We start from the raw sequence: 18,357 nt of genomic DNA, 5'->3' as shown, positions 1-18,357 counted from the left end.
CTGTTTCGTTACATTTTTTTAATTAATTTTTTAAAACTTCATGTGAGTGTAATGTAATTTCACTCTAGGAAAATGATCTATAAGATACCATTTTCATTACACTGCGAAAGTCTGTCACATTTTCACAATGCTTAAAAACATGTATTATTTAATCATGAAATCTGTGATGTCTTATTCAGTAATGTAATGTAAATTACATTTAATCTATTAGGGGTGTTTACAGGCATAAGGTTATATTTTAAAAGTTACAAATAGATTAGTGAGCTAATATAAATAAATCAGGTTTTTTCCATTTTTTCCCCTTTAGGCAGAGCTCACAGTTTGGAGATGAAAAAACATTTAGTGATTCATCACTGCTGGAAAATCTCCAAAATAATCATGTAAGTGACATAAAATCATTGTATTCCAATTAATGAGTAAAAACTAATGAGCATTTCTCTGAATTATGTCCCATGTTTATTTTTTAGTTTTATAACTATTTTTAATAGTTTTCTTTTTATTATTTTTAATATGCTTTATTGATTATGTTGTTACAGTTGTCCCATTTTTCTCCCCTTTATTCCACTCTGCCCTGCACCCCACCTCTCTCCCTCCCGCGTTATCCTCCCTTAGTTCATGGCCATGGGTCATACATAAAGTTCTTTGGCTTCTCCATTTCCCACACTATTCTTACCTCTCCCTGTCTATTTTCTACCTACCATTTATGCTCCTTATTCCCTGTAGCTTTGCCCCCATTTTCCCCCTCTCCCACTGATAACCCTCTATGTGATCTCCATTTCTGTGATTCTGTTCCTATTCTAGTTATTTGCTTAATCTGGTTTTTTGTTTGTTTGTTTTAGGGTCAGTTGTTGATAATTGTGAGTTTGTTGTCATTTTACTGTTCACAGTTTTTGATCTTTTTCTTAGATAAGCCCCTTTAACATTTCATATAATAAGGGCTTGGTGATGATGAGCTCCTTTAACTTCACCTTGTCTGGGGAAGCACTTTATCTGCCCTTCCATTCCAAATGATAGCTTTGTGGATAGAGTCATCTTGGATATAGGTTCTTGCCTTTCATGACTTTGAATCCTACTTTCCAGCTCCTTCTTGCCTGCAAGGTTTCTTTTGAGATATCAACTGACAGTATTATGGGCACTCCTTTGTAGGTAACTGTCTTCTTTTCTCTTGCCACTTTTAAGATTCTCTCCTTCCCTTTAATCATGGGTAATGTAATTACGATGTGCCTTGGCATGTGTTTCCTTGGGTCCAACTTCTTTGGGACTCTCTGAGCTTTCTGGTCTTCAAAACTCCATTGCTATTTTTTCTTGGTCAACAAAGACTCATGATTATTAGTTATTTAGCTTTAATATTATCATTATCAATACTCTATCTTTTCAAAATGTTTTATGTTAAATAATATTAGAACCCTGTTTGAAATGATTCACTGTTAACAATTTCAAAATATCTATGCAAATGAATTACCCCCTCAGAATGATAGGCCAGGGAAAGTCTGTACAGTAAGAACAGTGGCCATCTTTATGAAGTTACACATTAAAATTTCATCAGATCAGGTGATGGAGTTTCCTGGATTTTAAACCCCAGAACTTTTTCTCACAATTGCTTCAAGCTCAATATGTGAAAACTGGAACTCATACTCATTACCCAGCACATGCTCTCTCTGAAGGACAGGTGGACTTACCAGCTGTGCCCCTGGTGGAGCAGCTCTAGCAGTGTCTTCATATGGGCAGTTTTGTTACCCTTTTCTCATAAGAGAGCCCTCAACCATGTATTAGCTGCAGGATCCACAAAACCTAGACCTAGACCCCCTCTTCCCTCTTGTGTTCTCAGGTTTAGCAAGTTACACCATCACCAATCTTACTACTCTTTCTAGGGACTCAAAGTTTGCTTTTGATACCTCTTTGTCCCTCCATCTCCAGATCAATAGAGTCACCAAGTCCTTGTCCATGCTGACTTCTGGGATATATCCTGAATGCCATCTTTACTCTATTGTCGCTTTCACTACCCAAGTCCAGACAACCAGCATCTCCAGCGCGAATTACCGCAACGCCTCCTAACCATTCACCTTGTTTCCTTTTTACTCCCTTCCGATTCTTACCACACAAGTCAACTGCAGCGATGCAGGTAGAAATCAAGTCCCATCACTGCCCTGCTGTAAACTATTCCCTGGCTTCCCTCTGAACTTCGAAGTTACACAGTCTGGCCCCGGCCTGAGTCACAACCCTCACTCGGAGCCACCCTTCCCTCCTTTCTCCTGACATTAGCCTTCCTTTATGCTCTCAAACACGTTTCTTTATTTCCTTCTTTAAGATCTTTCCAGTCATCTTTGGTTTCTGCTTGATGGGAAACAATGCTCAGTTCCTCATGAGGCTAAAACCTCATCAGATTAAATATAACACTATCATGAAAACCACCACAGACTCACCCAAGTCACATTACGTGTATTTGCACATTCTCTTCTTTGTAGCCCTTTTTCATTCTATAAATGAGCAATACTTGTATGTTTATCTGTGCGCTATTTTCCCCCTAAGTTGAAGTTTCACAAGGCAGGGACTGTGTCTCCTTTGTCTACAATTGTAGCCTGAACGCAGTTTTCTCAAATAATGCTTGATTTAGTTTTGCAATCAGTTCTTTATGTTTTGTTTTGTTTTTTGTCCAACAGCATAGAGAAATATTTTTCTATTTAATTTGGATGATATTTTTCTTCATCAGAACCCAGATAGGCAGATGTTGAATTTAAGAGCTCTGGCTTCTTTTCTCCTATACACTCTAAGCTCCTTGCAGAACGAATTCACTTTTATGTCTTCCTCTGGCTGTATGAGCCCATTGTGCATAGGAATTGCTCGATCATTTCTTTATTTGGTAAAACGAGTCAGGTTAAGGTTGACCTTTTTGGAGAGAGGGAGAACAAGGCATTACAGAGGAATCCTCTGCCGTCATCACCCCAACCCAAAATAATGACCCGCAGTAGATTGAAATGCCTAAAATTTAAATCTGATCAGGAATTAGAACAGGTAAATGAACATTTTAGAATTTCTCTTCTGTCTTCTGAACATAGTACTTGACCATATCCACCTTTTTCACTGCGTTGTTTCTATTTAATAACACCAAGTTGTCTTGTAGAAATGTTTAGAAATCAATGAAAGAGTGTGAGAATGAAAATTTTAGTTAAAAATATATTTTCTTCATAATAGATGTCTTCTTAGCTATAACCTCATACCCACAATGTTTAACAGCTACACTCTTGATGGACATGAAGTAATATTGCTTTCATTAGTGTCAAAATGTTTAAATGGCTAAGTGTATTTATTTCCTACAGCCCACTGCACCTGTAATATGTGAGTTTCTGACAATGATGGCAGTCTGTCACACCGCAGTGCCGGAGCGAGAAGGCGATAAGATTATTTATCAAGCAGCATCTCCAGGTACAAATGAAGCAGTTGTGATGTATTTTTTTCAGTGGAAGATTGTTCTGAAATTTGAGATTGTCAAGAAAAAAATCCATTTAACTTAAAAAAGTAAAATAACCTACTTCTGTTTTTCAATTAGCAATAATCACATCTCGGGTAAACCACATTGGCTGCAGTACTGCTACTACGCAAAGCTACTTACGTTTTTTAGTTAAAAAATATATTTACTAATTAGAAAAGCCTTGGTTTTCATATTTAAATATTTCTATATATTAAAATATAAAACTTTGAGTATGTAATTTTTGTCAGATGACATAGAAATTTGAATAACTAAATTCACAGAAGTGAGAATTACTTTTTTATGTGCACATAGTAAGTTCTCCCTCTTTACAAAAAACTTAGTCAAAAACTGTTTCTGCACAGAAGTGCACAGGAAAAGGAAGCTCCATTTACCTGAACAGTGTGCGTTTTAGAACACCAACTTGCTTCCCTTTTTGGAGATGATAATCAAGGAGCTTGTTGTGATTTATTGGGATGAAGGCAGTTTACATATTTGAAGGAATTCTGTAAAATAATTTATTAGCACAGTTAGCTATGTTTAATCTTAGGCTTAATTTTAGATCCATTCTCAATGTCAAATTGGGTATATAGTCAATTCAATTATTATAAGATTTTAGGAAAGAAGGAACACACTTTGGAAAACTTCATTATAACTATTTTAAACTGTAGCCTAAGCCAGTATCCATGACCTTGTAGAGTGTACCATGCTCCTTATAAGTATGAGAATGTTACATGTCCCATTGTTGGATAGAAACTATGTGAATGCACTCTTATCCCGCACCCTGCCCTCAGCAACAAGGTTTGATGTCAATGGTGATGACATTAATAATGGATAAAATAAAGCATTGATTCATTTGTATCCATTTAAATTGAAGTCACAATTACTAGTATTAGTTTTTCTACGATGAACGTTTTGGGAGGAAAAACATGAAATGTAAGAAGGCAGTTGTGTGTCATTCATTTTGAGGAAGGTTTTCTAGAAAATTCGATGGACCAAGGGGTACATGTAAATTCTCCTTCTTGGGTATGAATAAGAGTGAGACTTCACCCTCAGAAATATGATTCTGGGGTCTATCGCTGTCTCAGGTTCTTCAGATTATTCTACTTATTCCTTTGGCATTGTCATAGACCTTTAAAAGAAACGGATTTCAATAGCAGGAGCCAGAAAAAAAAAGTAGCTATAATTCTTTAAAAGTTAAACAGCAAGTCGAGTTACAGTGGTGTGTTTCTCTTGTGTTGGGGATCGTTTTTGTCTCACCACATGTTTGCTTTCCCCTGTTTTCCCAAAACAGATGAGGGAGCCTTGGTCAGAGCAGCCAAGCAACTGAATTTTGTTTTCACTGGACGGACACCCGACTCAGTGATTATAGATTCAGTAAGTTATTTCCAAGTCTTTTTTTTCATCAAAATAAACATACACGTAGCTTCGAAGATAAAATGACACCAAACGGCTTGTACTGAAATAGAACTTCTCCACTGCAGTTCCCTTCTCCAGAAGCAACCACTTTCTGTTCTTTAACTTTCTTCCGGCATTTGTACGTCTCATATTTTCAAAAAAAAAAAATACATGTGACTAATGATATATGTTTTGATGCTTCAATTTCAGACATGTCTGCGGACTCTCCATTTTATTATGTTAAATGAGAATGAGGATTTAGCTCTCCTGACTCACCATCCCTTCCCAATATTATTATAATTATATTAGAATTTTTTGTTAAACAAATATTCAGATTCAGTTTTCAAAATGGGCAAAAGACCTGAACAAACATTTCTCAAAAGAAGATATATGAATGGCCCATGAACTTGTGAAAAACAGTATTAGTCATCAGGGACATGCAAATTAAAATCACAAAGAGGTACCCTGCATACCACCAAAAGGGCTAAAATTACAAACATTGCACCAACTGTTAATGAGAATATAGAGCAAGTGGAGCACCCAGGTATTGCTAGGAGACATGTAACATGGTGTCATCCCTTTGGAAAAACTTTTAGAGTTTTCTAATACAGGTAAGCTTGCACCTGGCCCAGCAATTGTACTCATAGTTAGCCAGGAAACATTAAAGCTTATGTCCACAAAACAAATGTCTAATGGAATGCTCATAGCAGCTCTATTCACGGTAGCCAGAAACTGGAAGCAAACCCAATGTCCACAGACAGGACAGTGGGTAAACAGACTGTGACATACTCATACAACAGAGTATCTAAATGATAAAAGGGGATGAATTATTGATTCATCAGTAGTATGGATATGTCTCAAAAACATTCTGTTGCACAAACCAAAAAAAAAACTGGCACAGAACAGTGCCTACTCTAATTTCATTCAGATGCAGCTCGAGATCATGCAAAAGCAATTTGTGGTGATAGAATTCTGAAGAGTGGTTGCCTCGGGGATAGGGAGGAGATTGATGGGAAAAGGGCGCAAAGGAATTTACGGGGTGATGAGAATATTCTGCTTTGTTGATTGGTGTCGTGGTTTCACCAATTCTGCCTTTGTCAGGCTATACAATTTTCCTTGAACTATACGTTTAAGGAATATATATTTTATTGTATGTAAATTATAGCTCATTAAATAATCATTATTTAGTGTTTATATGATTAATTCATAGCTGAACATTGTTGGTATTCAGTGATTATTTTCTTTAATTTTATGATTCCTGACATAAAATTATTTCCTGAAAATATTTTTTTTTTATTTTTTGAAGATAAATTCCTATATTTTTTCAATTCCTTAATTTATTCTACCTGTTAGCAATTGTCTCCATACCTCCTAGTACACCTTCATCCGATAATCTGGAGTAAGCAATTCTATTAGTGAGACATCCTTCTTGAAGTCCTCTCTTCTCCTTGGGCTAGGACAGTTTCATTCTAAGGTCTGCTTCAATGGCATTTGAACTTCCTTTAGATCTTCTCGCGTTTAGGTCTATTTCCTAAATCTCAAGTCTTCTTTCTTAGTGAGCTCCCTTGTTTTGATGGAGCACCTGTTCTGTGACTTTCGTCCGTTTAAAAAGTTATCACAGAAGCAGAGCACATAGCAGTGATGCCCTCAGCAAACCCAGCTCCTGACTCTCGGGCTCTGCCACGTCCTGGCTGACAGTTCACAGTCTTCATGCTTGTCACGCTGGAATCCCTGTCCTGTCTTCCTGGGGACTTCCTTTCCCTTCATCCTGTGTTAGATCCTCTGTTTCCCAAACCCCACGTCTTCCTTGTCCTTGGTTGGCTCTCTTGTTTTATGGAGCACGTTCTTCACAGAGAAATGATGCATGGGAAATTATTTATTAGTCCATTTGCTAGTCCTTTCAAGTCTAAACATTTTTTGCCCTGCCATTATGCTTAATAGTTGATAGTCTGGCTGAAAATAGAATTCTGGGGCAGAAATCATTTTCCTAAAAAATTTTGATTGCTTTCCTACCTTCTGGCTTCCAGGACACCTAATTGAGAAAAAAGAACCCATTCTGATTCCACATCTTCTGTGACTTCCCCTCCCACCCGACGCTGTCCTCTCTCTGGAAGGTTGATGGATCTTCTTTGTCCTCAGAGTTTTGAAATGTTGTGATCGTGTGCCTTTGTGGGAATATTTGCACCCAGTATACTGAGCGCTGGGTGAACCCTTTTCCATCTGGAAACTGATGTGCTGTCCTGCAGTCCTGGAAAATTTTCCAGAATGTTTACAGTTTCCTTCCCTCTTTCTGCTCTGCTCTCTCTTTAGAATCCCCGAACTGATCTTCTAACTTTTCTCTCCTGCTTTTCAGGTCTGACTTTTCATTCTACTTTTTGGAAGTTTTACTCAGCTTTGTCTTCCTACCCTTCTATTGAGGTTTTTTTTATTTTTTTGCTATCATGTTTTTGATTTCCAGAGTTCTGTGTGTCCTTTCAATATTTCTTATTTCCTAGTATCCCATTTTTGTCTTATGCGTGTCATACTGCGTTATTTCTCTGAGAGGAATAATGATTGGTTTTTTTGAAGTTTTTATTTAAAAAGTTTACATAAAAATAATACATTTACAAACATAACTTAAACTGTAGTTTTTATGAGAACATAAAGTGGGAGTATATGTAAACTATCACAGTGGTTGGTATTTTTTTTTTCTTTTGCGGTAATTATCATTGTGGGAAAAGCATATTCACCAACAATTAAACATTGACTTTGAAATGTTCTCTCTCAAAGTTTCTCATTTCCTACTTGGGAGATATGAGCCTTGTACATGGCAAATAATAGACTATGCCAGATCGTTGACAGGAACTGCAGAGTGTAGAATATAAGGCCGGTCCTCTCCTACGCCACCAAAGAGCAGCACACAGGCTGTAAATATCAATCACAAAAGCTTAAGCATGGTTACAGGCAAGCTTATTATTTGAAACGTTCTTCACAGATCCCATTAAAAAGCGTATGCTCACTAATGCAGCAATATTTTCAAGGGTAGAAAGCACTGCAAACAGTTTTCTGCCATCAGGAAGCCACAGCAGTGGAGTTCCAATGGCAGAAGAGAAAATGTCCCCTGTGAAGCATGTGGTCCCCTAGAGGTCTGTCTCCACTAGTCTAGCGAAGAGGCCTCCAGGGCCAGCTCTCCAGCCCCACCCCCCACCCACCCATGCCCATCAGGAAACCCAGAACCTGAAACTCCATGGGCCGCCACCAGGTCGTGCTTTTGAATTCTCTTTCCTCCGAATTGCTTTGATCCGTTTGTTTTGGGTGGCTGTGTTTCGTGTCAACAAGCTTCCCTTAGATGCCTATTCATCTTTAGGATTCTCTTAGTTAAGAATGAGGAACTTGCTCTGACTGGTGTGGCTCAATTCATTCGATTCCTGGTTGGGGCGCATGGCAGAGGCAGCCAATCAGTGTTTCTCTCGAACATCAATGTTTCCCTCCCTGCCTTCCTCCCTCCCTTCTCCTCTCTCTAAAAATACATAAATGGAATCTAAAAAAAAAGAAACGAGGAACTTGGAAGCTGATGTGGCAGTTCTGAGCATATGAGGATATCGACAATGAGCTGCACGGTGGGGTGCTCTAGTGGGATTAGTTTGGGGAATTGTGGTGTCTGTGCCTCTCGGGCTTTTTGGGTTCCCCAGAGAGTAACCTTCCAATTTCTGCCTGGAAGGATGTGGCTGCCACAATGGAGGGAGCTAAGCAGGTTGGGGCACTGGGACCCAGCATTTAGCATCAGTAGAACGATATCACATAGTCAACTGAAAAACAGTCAACTTCTAGAGAAATGAGCCTCTGCTTTACGTCTGGTCTTCCACCGATGTGCAGGAAGGGCTAGTGCTGAGAGCTGCTTTTCAAGTAGCTCTTACCCAGGCCTCCCCTCTTTAGGCCCCTCCTTCCACCTCACAGTTCTGGAGCTGTCCGGTACTTCACTTCTTCATGCCTTTTAAGGATATTGTGGTGCAGATCGGCTTGTCTGTCAGCTTTTCCATGGTTACTATAGCATTTGACCTTCCCATGTCTGCTAAGTAAGATTCCACTCATTGATCTCTTTTCAAATGTTTGGTGCTATTGTCTCTTTTCTTATTTTCCTGCCATTACAAGGCACTTCCTTTTTAAGTGTTTGCTATCATTTTAGTGGGGCTTTGGGAAGGATGAAAATTAAATGTGAATGAATGTCCAGGTTTCCATCTTAACCTGAAAGTTAGTAAGTTCAATAAAAGGTGATTTTGAAAGGGGTGATTGGTTGGTATTGACATTTATGTTACATTAAAATTCCATGGCTACCCTGACTGGAAGGTTGCTGGTTGGATTCCCGGCCAGGACCCATGTCGGGGATACCCATTCCGTCCCCATCCTGGGCGCATGTGAGAGGCAACTGATCCATGTTTCTCTCTCACCCTGATGTGTCTCTCCCTCTCTCTGCCCCCCTTCCCCTCTTCTAAAAATAAACAAAATCTCTAAAAAAAATTTCATGACCAAGATTTATTTCCAAGAAGCCAAAGATATTTCCACCTTTACATAATCATGTATTCCTTTTCCTCACAGCTGGGGCAAGAGGAGAGATATGAGCTGCTCAGTGTCCTGGAGTTCACCAGGTAAAACGTCTGCTCTGTGATTTGTGTGTGCAAGATAAGTTTCTGTCTGTTGCTATTGGTTCCCCTTAAATAAGTAAGAAAGTAGCTTTCTTTTATTTGACTAAATTTATTAAGACAAAATGTTAATCTAAAATCTTCAGTACGGTTTTTCATTTTCATGATAGATAAATCAGAAATAGCTTCTTTCAGAATGTTGCAGGATATGACTCCTAAAGACACTGTGAGACTATTTTTCAACATGACCGTCCGCATCCTAGCCATGGGGTGCAGGACCAGGGCCCTGACGGCTAATGATCTGGAAACGCTGTTGTACTTGGAGGGGCCAAGATTTATGTGGAGTGGAAATGAATGAGAGTTAGGAGCCCACCATTCTAATTATGTGCTCATTATATCTAATTGTCTTTGGGATTCTGGAAACCACATCTATCTCTCTCTTAGGTATAAAACCAGTTACTATCTGGTAGGAAAGAACAGAAAGCAAAGAGATTATTCTACTGAGTTCATTTCTTTAAGCCAAATAACAAAGGCCTTCTGTTATAATCAGTGATATCTCTGTGAGTGTTAGACATTTTATTCCCACATGACTATGTAGTTTCCCAACTGGCCTACATTCTTCAGGCAAATAGTCTTTTCCTGCAGACAGGAAGGTCTCTGAAGTTTGCATCACCATTCACAAAACACTTCAGAGTTTCTTTACACCCCAGGCAGGGAGTAATGCTGCTGCTTAGATGCAATAAGTGTCCGCCTTTTTTCCTGAGGTCACTCCTTCCTCAGACAAGCATGTACACAGACTAGAAAGAAAAGGCCTTTCCTTCCCTCTGCCAACTTTGGTTGCTGTGTTGGTTAGGGGTGACCACAGGCCAGTGGTTAATATCAAAAGTAATGGGGTCTGTCTAATTTATTATTTAAGCACTGTTTTCTTGACTCGTATGCACTGACCGGCTCAAGGGAAAATGCACGAGACCTTGGATGAGTAGCTGTAACAGAGTATTCCCAGAGTGTACCCTCCATGTCTTCTCTTATTCATGTCAAAGCAACTGCTTTTCCTGAGCCCCCTTGTATGATATCTATAAAATATTATAAATAGGATATCAAGTAGCATGTGGATATGTTTGTTTATTAACCTGTACTTAGAAGCCCTATGCTAAGTGATAAATGCCAAGGAGAAAAATAATAGCACAGTCGGGAGTTTAAGCTTTTTCAAAGTGCTGTGATGGGGGCAGGCTTCAGGGTGAGAGTGAAACAAGTGAATAAGGTGGTATTAAAACAGACTGTGAAAGACATTAATGGTTTAGACTGGGATGACGGTAGTGGAAGTAAAGTGAAGTTGACAGAATCCATGTACCTTGAGGGATGTCAGGGGCTCTTGGGATGGATTGGATGTGGAAGGAGAGAGGAGGGAGGGGTAAGCGCCTCCATGTGAATAGCTGGGTCGACAGAGGTGTTGTTTACACAGATGGAAGACATAGGAGTAGGCATGGATGTGGAGGATGAGATGCTGGAATGGAGTTTTAGATGCCTGTGAGGCACACGAATGGAGGGTCAGGGGTAGGCGGCTGGGTGCAGTGTCCTGGATGAAATCCAAGTTCTGTAGTCACGGGCCTGAAAACGGCACCTACAGCCATGAAGATGAGTTGGGTCTCCTGGATATACGATACAGAGTGAGGGAGACAAGAAAGGCTGAGGATTGAGCGTGAGTGACTCTAACTTTTAAGGGTTGAGTAGAAAAAGAGGAATTGGCAAAGAGACTGCTTTGTGGCAGAAGTAGAGAAAAATGACACAGAGCCCAGAGAAGAGGATGATTTCAGGGAGATAATGGTCCTTTGTGTGAGAAACGGCTGCAAAGTCTGGTAAGAGGAAGGCTGAGAAGCAGGTGTTGGATTCAGCCGTTCTGTGCAGTGGTGAGGAGAGAGGGCAATGGGAAGGGGCGGGGTGGGGGGAGATAGGCGGAGACAGTGTATATAGCGATTATTTTAAAAAGATGAGTTGTTGAAAGGGGATGTGATTCAATGGGGAGGGGATGCGGTCTGGGGAGAGGTTTGTAGGGAGAGACAAGACCATGTTTAAATATTGATAATAAGAATCTGTCCTAGAAGGAGAGAATGAAGATTCAGGAGACAGCACCGTAACTTCAGGAGTGAAGTTACGAAGAAAGTGGGGTGAGAGCAGGTTCACACTGCAAGTGAAAGCAAGGTTCCCGATAGGAAAAGAAGCATTTCCTCCATCGTTTCCAGAAAAGGGACAGAGAGGAGGGTGCATGGTAGATAAACGTGTAGGTTTTAATTGCAGAAAGAATAGAGATTTCTTGTGTGGGGCTTTCTTTGAAGTGAAGTGCAAAACTTCGAAGGGTCGAGAGTGATGCGGGCTCACTGGAGACCTGGAGAACAGAGAAGGTGTGCATAGTGCTGCGGAGGGGAGAACAAGCTTGTTGGAAAAATGTAGCGGGTTACAGGGCCTTGTGGAGCCATTGACATTGGTGTCATGTAGTTACTAATCGCTGTGGCTGGGTGACTTTTCTCCAGCAATGCCCACGTACTCTACTGTGCCACAGAGAGGGGTCCCATTCACCCAGGAGTTGGGAGTTTTGCCAAGAGAAGAGAAAAAGTTGATGAGTTTGGGACCATGTCATCAAAGCCGGATTAAGAAAGGCATGGATCAAGGAGGGCTGAGATAAAAGAAAACCTTACCCCTTGAGACAGCGTGGGACCTGGAGGGTATCACGCTAAGTAAAGTAAGCTAGTCAGATAAAGACAAATAAAATATGATTTCACTTATAAGTGGAATCTAATGAACAAAATAAACTAACAAGCCAAATAGAAACAGACTCATAGATGCGTAGTAAAGACTGACATCTGTCAGGGAGGAGGTGAGGAAGGCTGGGTGAAAAGGTGAGGGAATTAAGAGGAAAAAAAAGAACAAAACCTCAAAGACAACAGTATGGTGACTACCAGAGGGAAAAGTGGGGATAGGTAGGGGAGTGCAAATGGGGGGTAAATGGTGGTGGAAGAAGACTTGGGGTGGTGAACACACAGTACAGTATAGAGGTGATGTATCATAGAATCATACCCCTGAAACATATAATTTTGTTAACCAATGTCACCCCAATAAATTCAACAAATACAAAAAAGAAGGGCTGAGACAGAATATACAGATGTCATGACAACGGGGGCCCAGTCAGGTGTTTTCCTAAAGAACAGGGAAGGAGGCTGGAGGCACTAACACCGCCATTCATCACTTCACAGCGGGGGTGCGCTCTAGAAGTGCCTCAGGAGGTGTTTCCTCTTTCCGCCAGTGCTTAGGCACTGTGATGAGCAACCCAGAACACAGTGAAGTCAAGCACGAGAGAAAACAAACGGCCCGGGGATGCAGTAAACACGGGATGGAGGAGGTGCTGCTGGCGTGACACCTCCTGTGTTTACAACAAACTTTTTGAGCTAGTAGAAAGAGTGCACTCTGAAATAACTGTGAAAGGTATAGTGTGGCAAATACATAAACACATGTATCTGTTGTCATGACCGAGTGTTCTGAAGCCATACACATTCACACGTGCTGTGCTTTAATACGACTGGCAGCGCAGGAGGTGTGTTTACACCGGCATCACCTCGAACACAGGAGTGATACACGGTGGCGTTAGGATGGGTTCGATGGGCCACAGGAGTGTTCCGCTCCATTATAATCTTACGGGGCCACCATCATGTGCACGGTCCATCACTGACCAAAATGTCACTGTGTGGTGTATGACTGTGCAGTGGAAATGTAGGTGGAGTAAAAGGAGACTGAATATTTCTAGACACTTCTGAGAGAAAGTCCTGGCTGTGTGCCATGACCCTGCATTTTCCTGCTACTTTATGTTAGACCTGTCTCAGTTTTTTAGCAGCAGAGCATTCTAAGGTACAGCAAAGAAACACAGGCATTTGGGAAGTCCTTTCTCCCCTTCATGTTCGGAGAGAAGGCCATTACGCATTCGATTCCGTGAGGCCCACTCTACACAGTGCGGTGCCGGTTTGTTCTGTTCAGTGGTATTTGCTGTCTCTTGGCTAATGCTTTGAAAGATGTTGCATATTTGACTAACAGTTTTCCCTAAACTGCTTATATCACCAATATAGCGTGAAAATGTTTGTGCTCATTAGCTTAGCTTCGTGATGTCAATTGGGTTTTTTACACGATGCTGGTGGCTTGCTAGCAATCATTGAAGATCAGTAGTTGTGAATGTTTCAGTCAGTTACAAAGTGCTAGTGTTTGCCCTTATGTGTGATGGGGCATGAACTTAAAACTGGTCATCATTTCTGATTTTAGTAACAACTGTAACGTGCAATGCATCTTAAAACAACACCCGGCTTCAGTGTTGTTTTTTAAAATCTGAACACACTGAGCCAGCACTCTCCTCCCCCCTGGTGGGTACTAACTCCTCCGGTCTCTAGGGAGCAGTTTTATAGAGCATTCCTCCAGGGCAGCAGATGGTACCCTGGCACCTTGAAAACATAAAGTAACTCTCAAAGGTTCCCAACTGCACACCCAGGGGAGGGTTTGTATGTGTGGGAGGATAGGGCTCATAATTTGGTTGAATTTATTTTTTCAGTGTGAGCATTAAAATATGTGAGGCATGGCACACACATAGATGCATATTCTTGGTATGAGGACACCTTATGGAAAACCTTTTCCCTTTCAGTGCTAGGAAAAGAATGTCAGTGATTGTTCGCACTCCATCCGGGAAGTTACGACTTTACTGCAAAGGAGCTGTAAGTTTTATTTTTGTCTTTCGCAGTTTTGATTTATGATAGTTTATAATGTGTATGTTAAGCATTCTGCTATGGAAATGTAACACAGATGTTTAGCATGAAGTTGCTGACATCCACTTTTGTTGGAGTTTTATTGTAATAGTGTTTGGCCTTTCCTGGTGAAATGTGGAATTCCTCCTGGATAAGTTTGGTGTTTGAAAAAGTTTGGCCTAGGTTATTTATATAATTTAATTTTTGATGCATAATACTGGAAATTTACATTATATAAATACCTTAGAAGACACTTAAATACAGAAAATATTTTAAAAATTGAATTAGAAATGTAGTGATCCACACCAATTTGAATTTAATTTTTTAAATACAGCTGGAACGGGGGAAAATTGGATCACAATTACTGCTCTCATTTCTTCATGGGGTGATTACTATTTGTCTTGCACTGTTTTAAATAATAAAAGAATCTCTAACTATTGTCTGGCCTTAGTATATTAGCAGGTTTGATTGGCAGGAACAGTAGGATGCCATTCTAATTTAATTTTCCTAGTTAAAATGTTTCCACTCATTGAAAAATAAAAAATCTACTAACCAGGGTCTTTTTTTATTGTTCTTAAAATTAGTCAGTATTTTCCTTCTGAGTTCTCCTTTCCAGGTACCTAGTCTACTTAGCCTAGTCAGGTAACTTACCAAACTTACAACTTTGTAATTTTCAATATAATCAACAACGTTGCTTTAAAATTGCAGAGAACTTGCCCTGGCTGGCGTAGCTCAGTGGATTGAGCGCGGGCTGGGAACCAAAGTGTCCCAGGTTCAATTCCCAGCCAGGGTACATTCCTGGGTTGCAGGCCATAAACCCCAGCAACCGCACATCGATGTTTCTCTCTCTCTCTCTCTCTATCGCCCTCCCTTCCCTCTCTAAAAATAAATAAATAAAATATTAAAAAAAAGATAAATAAAATTGCACAGAACTTGGAAATTGAACTTATGAAGAAGCCCAAGATTTTTATGTAATTCCCGTTGAGCGTGCTTTTCAATGCCTTGGTTTTAAAACATTAAAATGCAATTCTGGAATGCTTTCATTGTAAAGCATTTGGTAGAACTATTTTGTGATTTCTCAAGAATTTAGTTTTAGAATTCCTTCGGTTGTGAATTCCAACAATTAACATTTATTTGTTGTGTGCATTTTATCTACCAGATTTTGAGATGGATTTTGGAGACAGGAAGGAAGATGAGACCCAAGCCTTGTCAGGAGTGTAAGGCTAGTCAGGCAAATACGTATAAAGAGAAGATGAGGATACAATGATAAAGGAATGTCATAAAGATCTCCGTCTCAGTCTCAGTGGTGATGTTCAGTGGTGAGGGAAGAAAGAGAACCTTTAAGATCTCCCACTTTAAATGGTTGATATTTATGTGTCCAGTTTACTATACCCAAATCACATTCTATCTTTCTTGGTTTTGAGGAATCTTCTGCCTAGAAATTTGGGGAATTAAAGTGTTGACTACAAAATAAAAACATTGGACTCCCTTTTAAAATAATCACAGAGATGGTTTGCATACATTAACTTGCTTATCATATTGTTTTCCCCCATTTTAAAGTTGGCTATAAAGTGTGGTTAAATACTAAAAAGGCATAAATATATAAAACAGCAAGGTGCATTTGAGAACTACGTGTACTTTGCCAGAGAATAGCAGAATGCAAAGCTGGAAAGATGGGCATGAATATTCTCACAGATTTTTTTGCATGCCCGAGAACTTTTACTTTTTTCTGGATTGTTCTGATGTCATTTACAAAGTGAGATAAGGCAGAAAAGAGATGCATAGGGAGTTACCAGTTGAGGCCACTGATGACAGTGCAGGCCAGAGCTGACAAGGATCTGAACCGGGACAGTCGCAGAGAGGAATGAGGGCCCCAAGAGTTAGGACGATGAGGGAGAGGTGAAATTACCAGGTTTCTGCTTGGTTAACTGAGTTTACTAAGTGATACCACTTGCTACCTCTGAGAACCTGGATTTCATAGGGGAAGAAGTCTGGGGTGCTGATACAAAGTTAGGAGTCAACAAGTACAGGTGGAAACGAAAAGCAGAGGGTTGATGAGATCTCGCATGAGGAAAATATTACATGAAAAGAAAGGAGGACTAAAGGTGAAAAGTAGGGGATCCAGGTGGGGCGACTAAAACGTGGAGGAAAGTCTAAGGAGTCTGGTGCTTCACTGGCAGGGTGAAGAATCAGAAGTGACAAGTGCAGCACAGTACTTCAGTCACAAAAGTCAGTTGAGAAACCAAGGTATTAGTAGCATAGTCTGTTCACACTTTAATGTATCTCCTCTATTTCAGAATCACAGAATAATACAAGGAGAAAACAAAGATAAAGCCAGTCTCAAAAGCAAAATAGGAACCAAAAATCAAAGTGATACATTGAAATGAAGTCTTGAGCTGAGTGGGGTGTGAGTCCCAGGCCCTGGGTTCAGAATCAGGGAGGAGTGGCTTGGGTTTGGTTTCTGTGGGGCAGTGGGAGCAAATAGTGCTTCCTGTGCAATGCAAGTGGGAACTAGTGCTCCCCGTGTAATGCAGGCAGGAGCCAGTGCTTCCTGTGTAATGCCCGTGGGAGCCAGTGCTTCCCGTGTAATGCAGGTGGGAACTAGTGCTTCCCGTGTAATGCAGGTGGGAGCCAGTGCTTCTTGTGTAATGCAAGTGGGAACTAGTGCTCCCGTGTAATGCAGGCAGGATCCAGTGCTTCCCGTGTAATACAGGGAGGATCCAGTGCTTCCTGTGCAATGCAGGCGGGAGCCAGCCTCCCTTCCTTGAAGCTTAAGACAGCAGTGAGCGTCCCAGTCACATCATAAGGCTAAGCAAAGCTCATGCCAACCTCTGTGGGGGCTCTAGAGACTGACTAGATTGGGTTGCAGGCAGAAGGGGAGAAAGCAAGAGTCAAGCCAGGAGAGCAAGAACACAGACAGCTGGAGCGTGGATTTACTCCAGTTGAAATCATCTGTGTGGGCCAGCCTGACAAAGGGTCTTTAGAGCTCAACATGATAAAGAAATGATCATTTTTCTCCAATGATTTATACTAAAAAAGAAATTGGGTAGAGGAGAGAATAGATATCCTACCTATAGGATAAATTAGAAATGGTAGATGAATTTAAGAAAGAACGTCAGTAAATGGAATAAACTCTAGACAGAGTTGAAGGGGTAGAGGGTGGAGTTAGTGAATCAGAAGACAGTGCTGAAGATGACTTCTATTTCTTGCTTTTCCCCAGATTTTCTGCAGTGAGGTTGTCTTGCTTTGTTAATTTTTAAATTAAAAAAAGGAAAAGTACACAATATACAATTTATATCTGCCATTGAAGCCAATTTATGAAAAGTAACATTTACACAGCTAAAAATTTAGTTTATTCAAGAAAATAAAAATCCAACTCCAATACTTACTTTCCAGAGGAGAAAACTTGGCTAGAACACTGAATGCTTTAAGGACCTTCAAGTGACTGAAAATTTCAATTTAATGTGCCCTCTTAAATAAAATGTGGTGCTGTACGCAAAAAGACCATATCTGACATTAGTCATCACAAAGTACAGACAGTTCGGAGTGGCACACACAGACCCGAAGCATGCTGGTCCATGGTGAAATGTAGGCCTGTCTACTGCCTTTAGCAAACACTCCAGTCCATGAGGGCCCAAGCGTATCTCACCTTGTCTAACCCAAAAACAAAAGCAGATTCCTTGATGCTGACTGGCCAGTTCGTAACACCACCATCTAGGTAACCTCAGTATAAATTGCAGCGGTTATACAAGTAACTATGTGAGACCTCTGTGGTTTCCTTTTTGCTTGCTACCACCTTATTGTTGGCGCTTGCGTTTCATTGCACAGTCCCTTCTCTATCTGGCAGCATTGTATTACTTAGTATTCCATGCACGTGGAATTCCAGGATGATTGCGAATTACCCCAGGTACACACTCTGCACATATTTTGAATGCCTGCCGTGTGCAGGGCACTCACGGTACACCAGGACAGAGCAGCGTGGAGCTTCAGTCCCAACGGTGAACTTTTTGAATGAAAACTCACCTGGGACTTCTCCTCCTGCAGCTCTAGGCCCTTCACACAAGTAAGTAACTAGACCCCATGCCGGGCCTCGCTGGCA

The 18,357-nt window shown here is 40.6% G+C and overlaps 1 protein-coding gene across 3 annotated transcripts in view; it reads left to right on the top strand.

The window, feature by feature from the left end:
- Nucleotides 1-18,357, top strand: part of ATP8A1 (ATPase phospholipid transporting 8A1) — a 216,519-nt gene that overhangs the window by 93,085 nt on the left and 105,077 nt on the right. For all 3 annotated transcript variants that reach the window (XM_045834000.1, XM_045833999.1, XM_045834001.1), the window contains 5 exons: nt 308-380; nt 3,318-3,423; nt 4,761-4,843; nt 9,440-9,489; nt 14,159-14,228. In XM_045834000.1, coding sequence (XP_045689956.1) covers nt 308-380; nt 3,318-3,423; nt 4,761-4,843; nt 9,440-9,489; nt 14,159-14,228 — 382 coding nt within the window. The remainder of the gene's footprint in view (nt 1-307; nt 381-3,317; nt 3,424-4,760; nt 4,844-9,439; nt 9,490-14,158; nt 14,229-18,357) is intronic.

This window comes from Phyllostomus hastatus, unplaced genomic scaffold (assembly GCF_019186645.2).
Source record: "Phyllostomus hastatus isolate PE091 unplaced genomic scaffold, TTU_PhHast_1.1 phas_contig_196, whole genome shotgun sequence".
Classification (NCBI taxonomy): Eukaryota; Metazoa; Chordata; class Mammalia; order Chiroptera; family Phyllostomidae; genus Phyllostomus; species Phyllostomus hastatus.
This window is presented reverse-complemented; position numbering and strand designations above follow the sequence as displayed.